Source organism: Scardinius erythrophthalmus (genome assembly GCF_964197995.2).
Source record: "Scardinius erythrophthalmus genome assembly, chromosome: 23".
NCBI lineage: Eukaryota > Metazoa > Chordata > Actinopteri > Cypriniformes > Leuciscidae > Scardinius > Scardinius erythrophthalmus.
Window position 1 is genome coordinate 26,057,313 of NC_138243.1, and position 13,707 is coordinate 26,071,019.

General features: G+C 36.2%; 1 protein-coding gene across 1 annotated transcript; it reads right to left on the minus strand.

Moving 5' to 3' along the window:
- Positions 1–661: 661 nt before the first annotated feature.
- Positions 662–13,533, minus strand: dgcr2 (DiGeorge syndrome critical region gene 2). Its single transcript, XM_081354161.1, has 11 exons — positions 13,159–13,533; positions 10,832–10,864; positions 10,454–10,576; positions 6,923–7,009; positions 5,478–5,688; positions 5,316–5,392; positions 3,884–4,066; positions 3,559–3,762; positions 2,859–3,011; positions 2,544–2,780; positions 662–1,553 (listed from the first exon to the last, which is right to left on the minus strand). The coding sequence occupies exons 1-11, from the start codon at positions 13,232–13,234 to the stop codon at positions 1,315–1,317; spliced, it is 1,623 nt and encodes a 540-aa protein (XP_081210287.1). The 5' UTR covers positions 13,235–13,533; the 3' UTR covers positions 662–1,314.
- Positions 13,534–13,707: the final 174 nt, after the last annotated feature.

Consider the following 13,707-nt stretch of genomic DNA (forward strand, 5'->3'; position numbering starts at 1 on the left):
AAAAATAAAAAAATAAATTATAAAAAAAGAAGCAAATTTAAAAAAAAATAGAAATCTTTTGTAACAACAATATACACTACTGGTCAGTAATTTGGGGTCAGTAATTTTTTTTCTTTCTTTTTTTGAAATAAATCAATACTTTTATTCAGCAAGGATGTGTTAAATTGATAAAAAGTGATAGTAAAGAAGATTTATATTATTAGAAAATCTTTTTTTTTATTTTGAATAAATGCAGTTCTTTTTAACCTTTTATTCATCAAATATATTAGGCAGCAGAATAATATTTCACAATATTACTGTTTTTTTCTGTATTTTCGATCAAATAAACGCAGGCTTGATAAGCATTAGAGACTTCTTTCAAAAATATAAAAAATAACAATGTTTCCAAACTTTTGTATATGTGTGTGTGTGTGTGTATATATATATATATATATATATATATATATATATATATATATATATATATATATATATATATATATATATATATATATATATATATATATATATATTATATATAATATAAAATAATTTCATTTCATTTAATATACGCAATTTTTTTTTCAGCATTACAGTAATGGAAATAAGATTTCTTAAAAAATTGTCGGCCACTGAAAAATAAATTGTTCAATAAGCTTCTATGCAAAATATATTTTCTTTTCGGTTTTGGGTAAAAACTGGTCATTTTTGACAGCTTTTGAGGATCCTTAAAGTGGCTGAAACAAACTCGTACCTTGATCTAAAAGAATCTTAATTTTGAGTTTGTGCTACTGATCCGACAAACAGAAACGTAAAAAACAGACATCACAGAAATCCAGATGAGAACGCGGTATTGCTCACATCCAAACGGATCCTTCCCGTAGATTAGGAACGCCGGCGGACGACCACACAGGAAAGGTTTCTTTAGGGTCAGTTTGGACAGTGCAGTAATGAATCAAGAAAAAAAAATAGCTTCTTTGTGCCAGGAAAGAGTCAGTGTGCAGGACATGATTCCAGTGAGAGAACGTCAGGTTGACTGAATTACACCACTAAGGTCTAAAATGTCTTTTCATCAACCTGTTCATTCACTCAAAGTGTGGTGACCGACACATGCCTGTGTAAACCTCAGAGAGAGGCGCTCTATCGGCCCTCCCCAACATCAAGCCACTCGATCGATGGCCGATGGAAGTATTTACATGTGACTCAAGCTGAAAAAACAGAGAATAAAAACCCGAAACAAGCGTCTTTTCTTTCACGTCTTAAGTCTCTGCTCTGAACAGTCCTACAGCCTCCTTGATTTAGTAGAGCGATCAGTCTGGACACGTACCCTATGACCTACACCATGGTGCTCAGCGAGGGGCCGCTGCTGCAGTCTGCGCTGGAGCTCTGCGTGATGCTGGCCTCTGATTCGCTGGGGGTGTCTGGAGAGACCAGTAAGGTGCTGCTGTCGATGGAGTCCTCGCGCTCCTCCAGGGGCGGCGGGGGGGCGGGGAGCGCCGGCTCAGGGAAATCCCTCTGGAGAGAGTTGGCTGTGCCGCTCATGTGCCCAGTCGCGAGCGGAACCACGGTCCGCCCTGCGGAGAGAACAGGAAGTGAACGAAAGCTCATCCTAGGGAGCTGCATTGCTGTCTAGTGTTGCTATAGTTAACTAATGGTGTGTTCACACTTGGCATGTTTGGTTTGATTAAAGCGAATCCTGGTGGTGTTAGTGCGGTTCATTTGAATAAGCGTGAACGCAGCCGTCCGAACACTGGTGAACGCGAGATCGCTGAAAAGATGGGTCTCGATCCGCTTCCAAACGAACTCTGGTGAGGTTTGAATGAAATATGAATGCAATTGAAACGGGACATGATGTCACAAGATGTGAGCCTAAAAAGGACTGAATGCTCAAGCATACCTGTTTTTTCACGTCATAGTCGCGATGTTGCTCATCACAGGTTGTCAGAACCGCTTCTCGTCACAGCTGATCTTCGTTTGTGTGTGACGGAGGGATTCCTGCCGCTGTTTTAACTCCTTTACACATTTTATAAGCTCTTCACGAGTTCTCAGCTGGCCAAAACACCATCATATGTAGGCCACGCACATACAACGAGCGCATTTAGCCCAGCACACAGCATTGTTTTAGATGTTCAGTAAGTTCCGTGGCGAAATATGCGTCATTACAGCCATCCAATCAGGTTGTGAACATATCTCAATGCCATTTGGTATCTTTAGGTTCGGTGTTAAAAATGCCGATGTGAACGTTAAGCGGACCAGGACTAAATGGTTTTTTTTTTTTGGGGTCCAGACCAAACTACAAGTGTGAACTTAAACTATTGAAATAAAGCTATATTTAAAGATACACTGCACAATGAATGTGATGCTGCCTTAGAATTTGGACAAAATTAGGTATCTTAGAATGTACAATAATAATATGACACCTAAAAAATTGTCGTCTAGCTAAGAAACTCACTCGGTTTTGGATGAGAGCTCAAAGTGTGATCCATAAAGACTTTAAAAGAATGATAGATGAATAATACTATATAAAGAGTGAAAAATGCAGTGTCACTGATGTAAAGACATACCGAGGTCCATGTAGAGGATGCTGTCTGGGTTGATGGAGGCCTCATATGGAGGAGGAGGGTCATCGGGGTGGTGGATATCTGGGTATTTGTAGGCAGCATAAGGGGGCGGGGGCTCCTGGAAGTGGAACGCTCCACCTTCACCATCATCGGAGAGGTGCAAAGGCGTCAGGCCCGTTCCGAAGACATCCGGCCCGTAGTCAAAGCCAGGGACTCTCCGACCCAGATTAAAATGATGCACTGTAAAAAAACGACGAAGATTCAGAAAAACAGCGATTTAAGATGTGCATACGATCAGCTTATCAAACAGGGCCTTACGGTTTCCTCCAATGAGGGTTTCGATGCGTTCTCGCCGCCGCTGCCTCAGTCTGTGCACCATGAAGAGCAGCAGAGAGAGGATGAGGAAGGACGAGATGCAGCTCACAATGAGCCGCATGCCACTGGCCATAGAGTCAAACAGACTGCTGCCGTCTACAAACACACAAACAACACAACTGAGATTCACTTCCACAAGTACACAACCTGAGACTATATCTGAGATATGAACAGTATATACTACCTAGAATTCATTTTAAAAGCAAAACACTGTAGTGATAGATATATATACACCAAAAACAATTATTACACTGATATATACAGTACATGTATATTGCAACAATTATTGTTGCCCGTTTAAGTCAGCAAGTGCCATTGCACAAATAATCTAAGAAATAAACAAATAAAAATGTCCTAAAGGTTTTATAAAAATGTCTTCATTTTAGCTGTCTAATGAAATAATGGTAGTTTGCCATTCAAAACATGCCATGCGTTTATATATGTACAATAAGAAGGCAGAGTAGCGCTCTCTAGTGGTCAGACTAGGGAACTTCACCTCACAAAAATGTCTGAGAATTCACATTCGGTTCACATTTACAGATCTATCTTCATTTTAATACACATCTGCCCAATAATCTGTAAATTAAAGCACATACAACTGACATACTGTTCACAATGTGATTTGATAAGACTGTGAAAGTACCGGGATCCAAGCAGGTGAACTTGCAACACTCTTTCGGGTCCTTGCGGAAATGCTGGCAGCCCTGCGGGCGCTCACACAGAGCGGCCACACACATCTCCGGCTCGCCGTCGTGACACGTGCAGCTCAGACACGGGTCGTCCCCTTTAGGCGTGAAGTAATAGCCCTCATTCACCACATTGTCTTTGATATCCACGCAAGTTTGTCCTGTTGAAGAAACAGGGGTATTATATATTAGTACTAGCATGGAGGAAAAAACACCAGAATGCCTTCATTTAAGTTAATGGCATCAAACACGGCTCATCAGTCTATACGGCGCTGGACGTACTTCTCTTGCAGAGGAAGGGGAATTTTTTGTAGCAATTTTCCGCGTGCCAGCTGTGCAAGCCCCGCTCGTTCATGCTCTTGATCTGAAAGCGCTGCAGCTGGGCGCAAAACACGTTATCCTGCGTAGGGTTCGCCTCGCCGAAGTTAGCCAGACCCTCCGGAGGCAGAAACACCTGCATGGACCCTGTGAGGAACAGACACACAGATTCAATTCAATTCAAATGTATTTGTATAGCGCTTTCACAATACGTATCGTTTCAAAGCAGTCCACATTACAAATCCCAGTTAGCTAAAAAATTGATTAAACAACTCAATAATTTATGCAAAAAATGCATTTAAAGAATGTAATAATTTAAGGCAGTAACAATGAACTCATTGAAGTAATGCATACTTGTTTGTTAACATGATTATGACAGAAAATTGTAGCATTGGTGCAGGATAAAAAATATCTGTCATTATTTACTCACCCTCACGTCATTCAAAACCAGTGTTGGTATTGTTAACTTAAATTAGACCGAAAACTTTAAAAAATGTCAAATAATGTAATAATATTTAAAATAAATATTTGATGAAAAACTTAAAATGACAAAACTTGATCAGACATTAGAAATGTTTCCTTGCAACTAACTGCAGTAAAATTAAAGATTACTGAAACTAAAATAAACAAAGCAAAATAATAATAATAATAATATATATATATATATATATATATATATATATATATATATATATATATATATATATATATATATATATATATATATTATGTTCTTTTTTAATTTTATGTTTTTTTCATTTGTATTAGTTTTCTTTATATATACACATACATACATACATACACATATATATATACACATATATATATATATATATATATATACACACACACACATATATATATATATATACACATATATATATATATATATATATATATATATACATATATAAAGAAAAACTAATACAAATGAAAAAAGAACATAAAATTAAAAGTAAACTGCAAAAATAAAAATAAAAGCCAATTTAAGTGATTTTAGAAATGAATTATTCACTGAAATCACAAGTTTTGATCATTTGAGTCAGATTTTTTCAATAAATAAATTGATTCAGTTCACAAAACCAGTCTGAATGATTCATTCAACAAATCAAACTGAAGTTCAATTCAGTCACACAATAAACAGTGCCCGTTTTCAGTGAATAACAACAGAAATTACAGTCTGTTCTTCGCACAAAGTTATCATAAAACTTCGGAAGAGTGCACTAGTCATTAATGTGTTTTTTGTTAATTCTGTAGCTTGACCGCTCCGGTCCTCATTCACTTTCATGGCCAAGATATTCATCAAAAAATACACAGAGGTTTTGAACGACACGAGGGCGAGTTTTCTTCTTTTCTGGTGACTAATTCTTCAATAAATGTGAGATGAAAAACCAACCTTTATATGCCACTTCCCAACGGCCCTCCAGTGAATGATTCTGGTTAGTAATCACATACTGATATCCCACCCAGAACCTGCGACGACAAAACACATCCACAGCGTTGAGAACTCTGTTAAACACCTCACCTCTTCCTCAGAAAACAGCTTGTTCACACTCACTTGCACTGGTCCTTTCGCTCGCACACCTTCTCGTCAAAGTCCACCTCTATCTTGAGGATGAACTGCAGCTCTTCATTGGTGCCGAACGTTGCGAGGGAGCCGTTGACTTTCTGACACGTTTCCACCGCCTGCCAGTAGTTCTCACTCCTCAGGTAGACTTTATAACAGCTAGCTGTTTTTTCGTAATGGTGCCAGCCACTCGGACACTTCTCTGTGTTTAGAGGAAGAATATATTCAGATCATCATAATATGAACATCTCATTGAATTCTTCCTCTCAGAGATATGACTTGATAGATTCTGAAGGGAATTTCTTCCCCCATAAGCCTATTGTTGTGTTTTATTATCTATTATATATGTATACACTGCCCGGCCAATCCAATTTTTGGATTTTAATAGGCAAATACACCTAATATTGATGCGCCTCTTGATGGAAGTAAATGTTGTGATGTTATTTCCATAATTTTTGGTCAAGATCTTGTATTGACAATGCAAGAGTCCAGCACTGTGTAAAGTCTCCTCCAGCACATCCCAAACACTTTCAATGGACTCAGAGGTGCCATTGCCAATTCATATGTGACCCTGGACCACAAAACCAGTCACATGGGTCAATTTTTTTAAATTGAGATTTATACATATCTGAAAGCTGAATAAATAAGCTTTCAATTGATACTATGGTTTGTTAGGATACGACAATATTTGGCCGCGATACAACTATCGCCTTTAAATTTGTCCATTTATGTTCGCAATTGTGCTGCATTCACAAAAATAAATGTTTTAGATATTTACTGTAGGAAATTTACTAAATGTCTTCATGGAACATGATCTTTACTTAATATCCTAACGATTTTTGGCATAAAAGAAAAAATCGATAATTTTGACCCATACAATGTATTGTTGGCTATTGCCACAAATATACCCGTGCGACATGTGACTGGTTTTGTGATACAGGGTCACATACATGAAAATGATTCTTCATGATCCTCACAAACATTCTTTCACAATCTGAGCCTGATGAATCTTGACATTGTCATCCTGGAATATGGCCATTATGTATCTTCCTACATGGTTGTTTAAGAAATGAAAAATAATAATCCAGTCATAGACTCTTAAGCATTTGCATATTTAAATAGGTGTATGTACCCACACACTACTGTTAAAAAATGTTGGGGTTGCTAAGATTTTACATTTATTTTGAGAGAAATGTGCATTTATTTGATCGAAAATACATAAGTAAAATTGTTAAATATTATTACAATTTAAAATAACTGTTTTCTATTTGAATATATATAATAAATTCCTGATCAAAGCTTCCTGTCGATTTTAATGTTGTATCGTTTTATGTGATTGAATGGAAATGTTTGACTTAGTAATGCCTTCCCAGTATATAAAAAGCGCTTCAAAAGTGAATTGACGAGTGTTTTAAAGGGATCAGGAAGGATCTTACTGTTGAAGCGCACTGGCTGAGCGACACCCATGACGTCCTCCACCGGCTCAAAACCGTTGCCGTAACGATACCGTTCCTCCTTTATTGCTGTAAGAGTGTGACAAGGAATATCATCAGAATGCTTTATGATGAACTAAATATGGCATAAATCATCTGTGAAAATTATTGTTTATAAATTTACGCCTGGAACAATAACGTTCAACAAGATGCTACAGGGTAGGCCATTGGATCAATCAATCAATCAATCAATCAATCAATCAATCAATCAATCCAGTTGTTATGTCTGAGGGTGTAGGTTTATTTATTATTGAGGTCTATTATGTATTTTTGTGTATATTTGGATGTTTTGGTACTCTGACCAACGGTAAAGGGGAGGAGCAGAGATATAAGCTGAAGTGAATTTGTGGAGAGTTGTGGGATGAATTCTTCCTCCTGTTTCCCAGACTCATAAGTTGATTTATAGTATTGAGTTGTTTCTGAGGAAGTGAGCTCAGGATCTTGTTTCTTGAAGTGTTTCCTACCAGATAGAGAACTAAACTTATGTAATAAGTTCACAAAACCGGTCTGAATGGCCTTATCATCACCCTTATTCTCAAATAATATGAACAAAACTATGAATGCTAAATGAGAGGCTCTAGAGTTTACAAAATGGGAAAAAGAGAAAAAAACGTCCATGTCATGTTGTTTGAGCCTATGAAGTTCATATTATATAAATAAGAAAATGTAATAAATAAAAAAACATGTTCTAAAAATGTAAACTAATTGTATAATTCTATTATAATTATGTTTTGGTGGTTTATCCACAGTTAAATGTCCAATGTAAAATCTATGTATAAGTCAAACATTGTGCTTCCAAGGAAATCATGACGTTAAATCCCTAATCCGCAGCAAACGGAGTGACAGCAGGTCTGCTAAACTCAAAACAGTTTCTAAGAATCCCAGAGATATTAATACATACAGAATCCAGTTAAACTACTTCCTGCTTGCTTTCAAAGAAAAAAGAAGCGGAACAAATCCGACAAGCGAACAGGAATTAAAGTAAGGTTGTAGATCAGTCAGGCCTTGAGCCAACAACTCCTGCGAACATCGGCTCGCTTACAGCAATGTCAGAAAAGGGTCGAGTAATTACAAGCATTAGATGAGTCTGTAAACCTGCAGTGCTTCCTGTCCACTAATGATTACAATGTCAGTGTACAAGCCAGGGGTTAGACGAGAGTTCACCGTACAGTTCTAGGTCCAATTCTTTTTGACTTTTGATGATATTCATTCTCGAAACTTATGAATTCGGTCAAATGGCTTAAAGGTGATATTTTTTCAATCAGAGGAACTGTCATCTTCACCATATAGTCACTGTTGAAAAGTTGCTCCGTAACAAAAATAAATATACAGTAAAAAAACAACATCAACCTTGTTTTAAATAATAATGGGATCAATTTATTGCATAATAATATAATTATGTGTTTTAATAGTTAAATATAATAATGAAATTACTAATAATTATCATAATTATTTTAATGTTTTTGAAAGAAGTCTCTTATGCTCATCAAGCCTGCAGTAAAAAAAAAAAAAAAAAAAAAAAAACTAATATTATGAAATATTATTACAATTTAAAATAATGGTTCTCTCTTTTAATATATTTTAAAATGTAATTTATTTTTGTGATGCAAAGCTGAATTTTCATCAGCAAGTACTCCAGTCTTTGGTGTCTTATGATCCTTCAGAAATCATTCTAATATGCTGATTTATGATCAATGTTGGAAACAGTTGTGCTGCTTAATATTTTTTTTATAACCTGAGATACTTTTTTCAGGATTATTTGATGAATAAAAGGTTAAAAAGAACTATTTATTTAGAATAGAAATCTTTGGTAACAATATACACTACCGTTAAAAAGTTTGGGAACAATAACTATTTTATTTTTTAAGAAATTAGTACTTTAATTCAACAAGGATGCGTTAAATTGATAAAAGGTGATGGTAACAATTTATATTGTTAGAAATGTTTTTATTTTGAATAAATGCTGTTTTTATGAATAAATGCTGTTAACGTTTTACTCATCAATGAATCCTGAAAAAAGTATTCCAAAAAAATATATTAAACCGCACAACTGTTTCCATCATTGATAATAACTGAGTATCAAATCATCATATTAGAATGATTTCTGAAGGATCATAAGACACCAAAGACTGGAGTACTTGCTGATGAAAATTCAGCTTTGCATCACAAAAATAAATTACATTTTAAAGTATATTAAAAAAGAGAACCATTATTTTAAATTGTAATAATATTTCATAATATTACTGTTTTTTTTTTTGTTTGTTTTTTAACTGCAGGCTTGATGAGCATAAGAGACTTCTTTCAAAAACATTAAAAATAGTAACGTTTCCAAACTTTTGACTGGTACTGTATATATATATCTTACACATAAATGTATATATTAATCTTACAGTTTAAGCTGTTTCACAGATATGAATCAAAATAAGGTAAAACTGAAGTTTACATCAGAGACACCAATGAAACGTCTCAATGCATGACATGGCTCAATGACCAAATGTTGAATTTTATATTACCAGCAGAATCCCCATGCACAAATATTCAACATATCACTCAGCCTTACTGATCACCACAGATGTGAAATGGTACCTGGCCAAAAAGGAGTTACTGATAGTTATCTTATCTCTTTACTGAAAAGTGTTACTGAGAAGTTTACGAGACTTCAAATCACATAATAAATCAAGGAAGAGATATGAAGAACACAAATCAATCCGACAAGATTAAATCAATAAACAATCATGACACCACCTCGAAATACCCCAAAATATCCCAGTCTAAGATTTACAATACCACCAATACAAAGCAACTCATCTTCAGTTACGTTTAGGGCTGTGAAACGATTAATCGCATACAAAATAAAAGTTTGGGTTTACATAATATATGTTTCTGTATGTGTATAATTATTTTGTATATATAAATACACATACATGCATGTGTATATATATATAATATTTATAATATATAAATATAATATATAATATTATATATATATAATATTTATTTTCTATATAATTTAAATGATATATACATATATATAGTATATACATGCAAATATTTGTGTATATGTGTATTTACATATACAAAATAACTATACACAGCACACACATTTATTATGTAAACACAAACTTATATTTTGGAATGCGATGAGGTGTTCTCTTGTATTCCTGTGCCCTGCGTGATTCTGATCAGCAGTTCTTGAAGGAGCTACGAGACACAGATCACGTGCTCAGTAAATCCACTCTGTAATTCCCGTTATCCCGTCCAGGAATCAGACTCTGAGCACCGTGTCTCACTCCGGGATTAAGACACAGAAATGACAGCACACCTCCCGCAGGCAAAACAAACAAAAAATCCGGCTTGCCAAGAGCTGGCAAAGTGACAGAATACGTCGGAAGCGAATCCATTCCTATTGTGCACATAAGCATGACCGTGTTTTTAAAATGGATTGGACAAGAATGTGAGTTAGTGCGTACTTACTAGGGCAATCTATCTCATCGCTTTTGTCCTCACAGGCCGTCCAACCATCGCACTGCCAGGACAGGGGGATGCACTGCAGTTTTCCACTCTGGCAGGCAAACTGGCCAGGACTGCAGCGCAGCTCTGAAATACAGCGGGTCAGACAACACACTCAAACAAACTCCTTTACAAAGACGAAACCTGCAGACGAGCCTCCATTATGCATAGTGCTTTATTATACAACACTAAAAGTCCCTTGAGTGCTGTTTGCAAAGCCAAATTTAGATGACGAGACCATCAAAGATAGTGTCAATATCAGGCTAAGCCAGATGAGACTCAAACAGGGTCAAAGTGTCAAAGTAAAACAGTAGAAAACCCTGGAGACGGATTGCAGCTTACCTGACAGCAGTCTGGCCCGAGCGATCCGTGGACCTGCAGGGGTGACAGGCAGATTTACTCATTTAAAGCGGCTGATTTCAGCAATATAACATCTCCTAATCTCTTACAGGCTCGAGAGACAGTCTGGCTCTTGGTTATCAGGGTATAACTAACAATAGATAGCAGGGGTTAAACGGATCATTGTTGATCCGTACGGACCAGCCCCCACGGTTCGGCACACATCTGATTCACACACGGACTGATCACTTGCCTTTAATAATGTTTGAACTTTATTAATTAGGCTGGTAGTTTTTGCAGTGGTGTATTGGTGTAGGCCTACTTTAAGTGTGCTTTGAGTGATAAATGGAAAGCAAAGTTATTTATTTTATAAATACTTAGAAGACAACTGTCTAATTTGAGGTAATTTAATAAAATAATTTCTGTTATCTGATGTTAGCAAACCCCCAATTAACCAGATCCTGCACTCTGCTAAAATGATCTCTTTAGAGACAACAGAGAAACTAATTATACAATTTTTACAAAGAGCTTCTTGGGAGGTCTAGACATTCAGACGTTCAATCAATCACCTGTCCAACCCTTGAGTCTAAAGTTATCCCTAAACAAACACACTGACATTGAGAGGACTTCAGAAGACCATTGTGCTCTTTCCTATGGATTACCAGGGCCAGATTTCAGCACATTAACTGCTGTAGACAGGAAGAACCTTGGGGTCAGTTGAACAGCTGTTCGACAGGTAAAAAGTTCCACTGACCACCTAAATATTACGAATAATCCATTTAGTTGACAAATAGATAAGAAGTTTTCAGTATCAAATATGTATTTATACAGTTGTAAAGACATGCAAGTGTTAACTTCTGACTCCTTTAATGTTAACATCATGGTGATCAAGTGTAATATTTTGGACTTTAAGAAGAGTGCACACTGCGATCAAACACCAGCTGTGCGATTCAGCACGAAGACCACCATAACCTGCCTCGAAACAAGTGCAGACTGAACACATGACATAACCAAGGCTTCCCCATGGAAATTAAATGCAGAAAAGCACATAACAGGCCATTAACCTAAATACTGTCCTATTTATTTGATCCACTGGGTTTCCATGCACCACCTTATTTCAATAGGATTAATAAACCTTTCATCTAACAGAGGAACATCCGACCAGACACGCCATCACTTAGATGTTTCCACTATTAAACATGCCTATATTTTAAAGGGACAGTTTACCCAGAAATTACATTTTTGTCATCATTTACTCACTCTGAAGTTGTCCCAAACCTTTATGAGTTTCTTTCTTCTGTTGAACACATTAAAGATATTTTGAAGAGTGTTGGTAACCAGACAGTTGAGTAGGAAAAAATATACTATTGAGGGCTAGCGCCAACTGTCTGGTTACCAAAATCCTTCAAAATATCTTCTTTTGTGTTCAACAGAAGAAATAAATTCATACAGGTTTGGATCAACTTGAGGGTGAGCGAATGATGGCAGAATTGTTATTTTTGGGTGAAATATCTCTTTAACGCTGAAATATTGCAGGCATGTATTTAACAAAAGCATATTCCATTGATTATCAGCCTTGCAGCTCACCGTAAGACTTATTGTATGATAAAGTGTTATTGATCAAAATAAACTCCCCTATGGAGAAAATAAATGGGATTTTACTTCCAGAAACCGACTTTTGCACACTACTGGAATAGACTAGTAAAGTGCACTAGTACAACTGGAATAGGTAACATTACCAACAATAAACATACTAGTCAGAAGTAAATAATTAGCAAATGGCAACATTTTGCCATTTTATTACCAGTAACAATGGAATAGTTACATGTCACTGTTGGGATAGTGAATAGATGCAAGAGAATATGTAAATAATTAATGAATAAAGCAGGCACTCGTGACAATTATACAAGCCTTTTCATTAATAGTGTGTAAATCTAATAATGAATCTAATAAACAGTCATTAAGTGAAACTAAAACGATCATAGTACGTTAGTCACTAATGTATTGGGTAGTAACACTAGTAACAAACAGATACTATGCAGTTTTAAGAAATACATGTCAATACAGCTTGCCACATGGTGTGTAATAAATAGGCTTAAAGCTAGTAACATAAATAGATACTTCCGTAGATTTAAGGAATACTGTTAAAAGAGTATTAACAATAAAAAGGAGTATAGCTTAAAAATATAACTCATAAGAATAAATTATAACATAGTAGTTAGTTAAAGGCCCTGACGGCCTGCGCGAGACTGGCGAATATAAGTCTTTACCAGCCCAGACTGCAGCAAACACCATTTCAGCAAATGCACTGAATAAAGCAACACCTTTACCTGTCCGTGGCGGATCTGTTATTGTCAGAATGAAGAGGAGAAGCACAAAACCACCGCTGTCAGCCTTCGGCAACATTTATCCTCCATTCATAGTATCTTACACCAGAGAAAATGTGCGAGAGAAAATGCACTTAAAGCACCAGTCCCGATGTTGATCAATAAATGCTCGAACAACTGATTCTGCTCGCTGCGTATATTCCGTCGATTAGAAATTAGTTTCGATACTCGAATGTGTTTATTTCAGTTGGCTATGGTCGGGATATAGTATCATATTCCATGGCTGTTTCCTCTGGCTCGGTAAACGGGCTTAGGACGGATATAAAACAAGATGGCTCCGCCACCGTCCCATCAAAACAATCCCAACCATGTTCTCCAGCCCACAGCAGGGAGGAGGAGGCGCTTAATCAACTCCTCTTTTAACACATGCATGACCTTTCCTTTAGGTTTCACACCGATTTTTCATGGAATTCTTTACCTTTAAATATATACAGTTCAGAAGTTTTGGAGTCAGTAAAAAAGAAATTAACTTTTATTCAAGAATGCGTTCAA

Excerpts from the sequence above, each read along its gene's own strand:
- dgcr2 (XM_081354161.1), bottom strand. The coding sequence starts at position 13,234 with ATGTTGCCGAAGGCTGACAGCGGTGGTTTTGTGCTTCTCCTCTTCATT. Across the intron at positions 3,763-3,883 it reads CCCCTTCCTCTGCAAGAGAA|GACAAACTTGCGTGGATATC; the intron begins GTACGTCCAGCG and ends TTTCTTCAACAG. Across the intron at positions 1,554-2,543 it reads CATCCTCTACATGGACCTCG|GGCGGACCGTGGTTCCGCTC; the intron begins GTATGTCTTTAC and ends TTCTCTCCGCAG.